Raw genomic sequence first — 7,108 nt, 5'->3', positions numbered from 1 at the left:
TAAGGAATATAATGAAAAAAAAATCTGATGTTGAAAGAGCATTATAATATTGTGTACTTTATTTGATCAAGTGGTTAAAACCAAACTAACCCAGGTTGGAAATGATTCACCTTTCCCATGTTAAATGCCACTTACCTTCAATACTTATCTTTTAGCAAATCAAATGCACCATAAATATTTTTTATACCCCAAATCACTTAAAAACTATATTAATGAAAAGTGAAAATAGAGAAGATTATAATTCGGTAATTAACACATATTTCCCGACAATGTTTGTTTAGGTCCTTGAAGTGTGCTCCTCCTCAAGGTCTCATGTTCGATTTTTCAATTTTGATGGGTTTGTTTAGTTTCTTAAAAAAAAAAATGCATATTGGGTGGATTTGTTGATATATTTTTTGTTGTTGTTGTTGGTGGATGTGTATAGGTTGGATTGAGTTCATCTTGTCTATCTACTCTTTTTATCCGATAATAAGTGAGTGTTTCGTTTGGGTCTACCTACCATATAACAAAATATTTTAGGCCCCATAGATTAGGAGCCTAGCTCCATATAGCCGAATATTTTTGTCAATGTTCGGCCCTAGTAATTGATAATTATCGAGTGTCGGGAGCTTTGTAACCCTTGTGTGTTTTGGTGATTCACTTATTTCAATTGTAGTTAAGTTGAGTGAGTAGACGAGGAATTGAATGTGTTCGTCCCTTGAGGGAGCATAGATCATGTTCCTTTACATGTGTTAGGTATTAGAATGGTATCGTCGATATGAATTAGAAGTGCAAAGTGTGCATTCTTTTATCTCTCCGTCAAGGTGTTGTGCAATAATTAATATTATTTCATGTGAGTAATGTGAATTGTATTATAAATACCTATGTGAATTGCTTGTTTGTAAGGCTGAATCTTGGGAAATTTTACCCTATACCCTGACACATGTACTTTCACCCCTACAAATCTTTAAAAATTCCAATTTTACCTCTTTTGCTATTTAACCTTTTATTCATTAATTTTTCATATTTCTCAATTAAATATGAGTTCACCCCCACATAATATTCTTTCAAGTATGTATTTTTGATTTTTTTTTTCCACTATAAAACTTTTCCGAAATTTTTCCAGAATACTCAGTGTTACATTTTCGAAAATTATTTGGAAGACTCATGTTTAACTTTTCCAGCAAGCATACTGGAAATCTCAATAAATCCTTTCCGGTTCATGAGTTACGTGAAATCCTCACAGCACTTTATAGCTAAGTTTGATCTAGTTCCTAAAATCCTCCTGGTGAAATCCTCCAGAAAATGTGGGATTCTACTTGTGTACCATTAAGGTACCAATGGTATATACCATTGGCCAATTAGAGTGTGCCACCTACAAATGGTATATACCATTATGGTAAACAAGTGCTATCCGAAAATGTGAGGGTGAAAGTGGGGTGAACAAGTGAAAGGGTGAATTGTGTTTTATTTTATATAAAGGATAAATTTGGTAGTTTGTGTAAAATGTTGGGGGTTAAGGTATAATAGTAGGAGTGTGGGGTATAACTTCCTACTAAGTGTTAGGTGGGTATGTTTTTGGAGAGTAGTTTGAGGTTCCTCGTATATAAGATAGTAATTTTCACCTTTGGGTGTACCGCATATATACAACACTTTGTATTTATCTTTTAAAAAATTTAAATAGAACATTATTCTTTAAAAACTTACATTTTTATTTTATTACAGACCTATTTTCACTTACAGAACTGAGCCTCCATATTTGCAGGAACGGGCCGTGATTATTTGTATCCCTTTGTTTAATTGTGTTTGCACTTTTGCTATGGTGATTATTTGTAGATGAAACTTTTTTTTTCTTCTTTTGATGTTTGACTGAAGTTTTATGGTCAAAAGACTTGTTTATTGACTGAGTGGTAAATAATTACATTTAGTTGAGAATTGTATATACTTACTATGATTGTGAATTTGTGATATCAAAGATTCTGAGGAGTTATTCTATTACGTTCTGTTTTACTACATTCTTCTACTTAGTTATTTTGAAGTATTTTTCAAAACGATTCCACGTATTTGAGGGAATCAAATTATTTGATTTTTTTTATGAAAACAATTTTAAGAATTTCTTCTGAGATTAATTGTCTATGTTACTAGTGATATCCTTAACCTCCATGTTTATGTTATGAAAAAACTATTTTTTGCAAGGAAGATTAGTAAATCATTTTCAAAGAGTTTTAAACTATATTTTGGCGTTTTGGACGTCACAATTGATCCTTATGATAAAATGAATATATTTCAAAGGCTCTTTAGTAGATACAATATAAATTACAGAAAATGGAGGACTAAAGCAAAAACTAAAGTCCCCTCTGTGAACACAATAATAATATCAATACTTTGTTTCTCTCCAACATCAACCCAAAATTTCATAATTCATTAAAACACAAGATCAATATAGAGCTTCATTTATATCATACAATAAATAAATCGTATATATTTGTTTAAATAATAAAACCACGCAATATCATACCTAAGGTAATTAAGCAACATCAAGATAGACAATTTCACGAAACTCCATCCTCCTAGTTTCATTGTACAACGTTACTCGTTTGTTTGGCCAATAAGTTAACCAAATCCAACCTCTTATCTCCCACTCCATTGTTTTCCCAATAGCTCCTTTATCCACTTTCCACCACACTCTTTCACCATATTCATCACCCGCAAAAATAACCCCACCTTGTCTAGTAAAAGGTCTATAAGCACTAGAGTAACGATTTTTAAACCATGACTTTGGATTAATCAATGCACATTTAGAAGGCTTGGATGAAAACACTTCTTTGCCATCCATACTATCATGAAGAAACCAATTCAAATTTGCACTATAGCCATAAACAGATTGTTCAAATTTCCATGGCTTTAAACTAACGGTTGTTGATTCTCCGGCTGATACTTTGAGTCCTAAAGGATTTGGTGGCTCAATTGAAGCTTCTATACCTTTGTCAATACCAATTTCTTTTTTTGGATTCTCTGTTGATTTTCCAACTGAGAGACTCATCACTTGGTTTTGAATAGTTGGTGTTAGTTGTAATGATATTCTTGATGGAAAATGTTTTTCAGTTGCACCTGCCCCTCTTTCCTTCACTAGAGAATCGTTCACTAATTTGGTAACATCACACCTATATATATATATATAGCCAAAATAAATCAACTTTTAGACTTGAAAAATAAAATAAAAATCACTTCAATATATTTAATTATAATAAATAAAAATGCAAATTAATTCTTGTTATTTAGATAATGCAATTATTTAAAAAAAGGGATGTTGTTATTTATAAAAAAATGGATGATGTTATATATGTATTTTTAAAAATATACAATTTAATTAGAACTTCAAGTATGTGGAATTTGAATATTAAATAATTAATTTATTAGAAACTGAGTTTCAATTCAACAAATTATTCAAGAAGAAGGCAGGAGAAAACATATTTGGATACTCTTGATATGAGTTTAGAGATTCTCTCTCTATCTCTCTCAAAATCAATGGCTCTCAAAGATCTAAACAATAAAAAATAGAAAGAAAGCAAAAAGACGATCCTTACTAATTGCACTAACCAGTGCATGTTTAGATTGACGATGAATTTTGCTAAACCCCGTGCTACGGTGATTTCATCAAACAAACCCTCAATTGATGAGGCTTTTCTAGCTTAAGCTATCCTATATTTCTAAATAGAACATGAGATAGTTTATTTATTTTGTTTTGCTAACTAATATGCTTATTATTGGCCTTATTATATCAATATAGTTTAACTTATTAAATGAATATAATAATTGTGATTACCTTATGTTATCAACATTGACCATGATTTCAACCCACTCCTCTTTGACAACAACTTTGTAATTGAACTGAAGAACACTTTCAACTTGGTGATACTTGAGAGAAAATTCCAGTTTGTCATGTGGATGACTTTCCGATTTCTCTACATCCATGCATGTAGCAGGACAATAAAGTTGCACTTTCCACAACCCACTTGTTGAAAATGCATAAGAAAACAAAGAACATGGCGTTCTAAACATGTTTTGATGCTGTTCTTCAATCTCACCAACCCAATTAGTAATTGCAAGGTTCACAGAACGCATCCATTGTTCTTGCAAATTCGAGCCCAGAAGTTTCATTAATAAATTCGAAGCTTGTCTTGATTGAGTACTTGTCAAATGATCTTTTAAGAAACCAATACATGCATCACTAATATTTTTAGGTGCTTCATATATGCAAACAAGGACAAAAAGAGTGAAGAAAGTGAGGTTAAAAATGTTTGGTAGGTTTGGACCAGAGTCAAGTTTTGGAAACCTTATTAAAGGGCTGTTTTTGTTTGAACCATAATGAAGAATGTCTTGAATGAAATTAATAAAGAGATTTGAAATAGTTTCTTTGTCTAATAAATTGGTGGTTTTTGAGCTTGGCATAAATGGTTTTGAAGTCCAAAGATGAATAGGGTCAATATTATTGAATTCAGCAACAATCATAAAAGAGAGTTTTAAGGATTGATGGATTTTGGATATGGTGAGATTGAGTAATGGTTGAGAAGTTGTTGAAGAACATACGTTTAAGGAGATGGAATTTGTTTCCCATTCTGAGATTGGTGGAAGATTTTGAATCCAGCAAAATACATCAGGAAAACTGAAAGCCATTGGATTAATTGGAAGAAATTACTTCAATTAATTCAACTTATATAGTTTAACTCTGTTTGTAGGTGCACTTGGTTGAGGCTTCACACATGATTAGTATGAATATATATATGATTAGTATAGTATGATATTTGTTTAATTGTTTTGAGAAAGTGATTAGGATGCTAATGTTATTAGAAACTGGAAGAAGCAAGCTAGAAGGTTGATTGAACAAGAAAATAACTACTAGTACACGTACGATTACATGCAAAATGTTCATGCATGATGCAATTTTACTCTATTAAACTTGTATATGTGTTTAAGAATCTTTATCCACCATTATTGAATTTTACTCATTTGGAAAAAGGTAAAGAAAGTTTGTACGGAAGTGTGTACTAAATATGTGACATTTATCATTTACAAAGATAAAAAAATATCTGCTTAAATATGGAAATGGTCCCTGCAAATATCTGATATTTTGGTTTTAGTCCCTGTAAAAATATTTTTTGGTTTTAGGCCATACAAATATAGAATATTTGGTTTTGGTCCTTGGTATTTTGTTTTAATCTTTGTAAAATCATTTCATATTGAAATTGGTCCCTATAATATTCATTTTAGTCCTCATTTTGAGGGACTAAAATCAAATATTCTACATATTACAAGGACCAAATCCAATATGAATCACTTTTACAAGGACTAAAACAAAATACCAAGGACCAAAACCAAATTTTCTATATTTGCAAGGACTAAAATCAAAAAAATATTTTTACAGAGACTAAAACCAAAATGTCAGATATTTGCAGGGACTATTTTCACATTTAAGCCTATGATGTAGTAGATATGTGTTTTTATAATAAATATAAGAGTGTAAGAAATTCATCTAATACTAATAATAATCTTTAGAGAAATTCCCCTATATTTTAACCCCTCTAAACTATTGTTATAAAAGGAGGAAGATTTCTATGTTTTCAAAAAAGAACTAAACTGCACTTTTCGTCCCTTAAGTTTTAAAATGTTGCGATTTTCGTCCCTATTAAAAAAATGACAATTTTGGGTCCTTTCGTCCCAAAATTGTTGAGAAGACGCCACATGTCCTAAAACATGGGCCATATCGCAGCTTTTTGAGGAGATAAGGGGTCAAAATATAATATTTCCCTCATGTTAGGGGGTCAAAAGAACATATTTCCCTAAACATGGAGTCACTTTTGTCATTTTTTTTAATAGGGGGCCAAAATCATAAAATATTGAAACTTAGGGGGCAATAAGTGCAGTAAATACTGAAATACATTATTAAAGAAAACAGCTGTATAGTGATGATGCTATTAGTATTATTCTTGCTTCATGTAGAATTTCTTCTTGCTTTTTTGAAAACATAGAAATCAGTTTCTTCTTGCAACATAGTGATGCTAGCTTTTCTTCTTTTGGATAAATAATAGTGATGCTAGCTAGACATGTATACTGAAAACAGCTGTATAACCAATTAAATCGGTTTAATCTAATGTTTACGCCACCAAATTTATACTATATAGCGTGTTCAAGAGCAACTAATCTCTTTCAAAGAATTTCTTGTCAAATGTTATTAATTAGGTTTCAAATTTGTTCGTGAATTAGGATCTAGATAAGAATAAGATAGGGGTGAATAAATAAACTTATTTAAGATAGAATGGTGAGTCCAATTGGCTGACGTGCAAGGTTTTTAGATATTGCATATATCGCAATTTCTATTGGTAAGAAAGTTATATTCTGCTTGAAAAGGAACATATACATATTCTAGACTTCAAAAGTTTGGAATATAAAGGTATGATGGTTGTTTACACAAAAGAATTACATATATATATATATATATATATATATATGGTGCATGCATACTTGCATACTGTTAATTTGCCTAAAAGCATGGATATGAACAGTTGGAAACTGATAAAAATCACGTTATTGGACATTGACTTTTCCTGGTAAAAGGAAGTATACAAGGAGGAAGAAACATTATAGTGTACCAACCTAAGAGGAAAATTGAAAAAGGATAGGGTAATGTTTTCAGACTTGGATCCAACTTTGTGTGATGAACTTTTAAAGAATTAATGTTAATTTTTTTTATTATTATTTTTTGTACAGATTAATTATTAATATTTTAATAATTAACTTTTTTAGGGAATAATATTTTAATAAGTTAGTTTCTAAGTTTTTTTCTTATGCATATATATTTTTTAAATAACCTAGTTATGAAAACATGACACCAATTTAAAGTGCTCTACATTCAGGAACGGATCTAGCTCATAGCATGTAAAATCTCAGCAAGTGTGGCATGTAAAATCTAGCTCTACATTCTTCTTCGTCTTTTTGGTTCTGAGAATGTTCAACAGATGGTGGTGCAGAACTGCTATAGGTTGCAAAATCTGAGCAAGTGTATTGCAAACCAAAACTAATATTTGGTTTTGGTTTTTAAACTTGCACACCCTTAATTACAAGGGTAGGG

The 7,108-nt window shown here is 30.8% G+C and overlaps 1 protein-coding gene across 1 annotated transcript; it reads right to left on the bottom strand.

Annotated features, from left to right (window-relative positions):
- Positions 1-2,380: 2,380 nt before the first annotated feature.
- On the bottom strand, positions 2,381-4,734 carry LOC11408332 (uncharacterized). Its single transcript, XM_003600952.3, has 2 exons — positions 3,806-4,734; positions 2,381-3,143 (listed from the first exon to the last, which is right to left on the bottom strand). The coding sequence occupies exons 1-2, from the start codon at positions 4,654-4,656 to the stop codon at positions 2,507-2,509; spliced, it is 1,488 nt and encodes a 495-aa protein (XP_003601000.1). The 5' UTR covers positions 4,657-4,734; the 3' UTR covers positions 2,381-2,506.
- Positions 4,735-7,108: the final 2,374 nt, after the last annotated feature.

This window comes from Medicago truncatula, chromosome 3, assembly GCF_003473485.1.
Source record: "Medicago truncatula cultivar Jemalong A17 chromosome 3, MtrunA17r5.0-ANR, whole genome shotgun sequence".
Lineage (NCBI taxonomy): Eukaryota > Viridiplantae > Streptophyta > Magnoliopsida > Fabales > Fabaceae > Medicago > Medicago truncatula.
The sequence above is the reverse complement of the archived record's forward strand: the minus strand, read 5'-3'. Positions and strand labels throughout refer to the sequence as shown.

What these genes read in the sequence shown, in the direction of transcription:
- LOC11408332 (XM_003600952.3), bottom strand. Translation starts at nt 4,656, where the DNA reads ATGGCTTTCAGTTTTCCTGATGTATTTTGCTGGATTCAAAATCTTCCA. An exon ending in GTCAATGTTGATAACATAAG is followed by an intron (nt 3,144 to 3,805) that starts GTAATCACAATT and finishes ATATATATATAG; the next exon opens with GTGTGATGTTACCAAATTAG.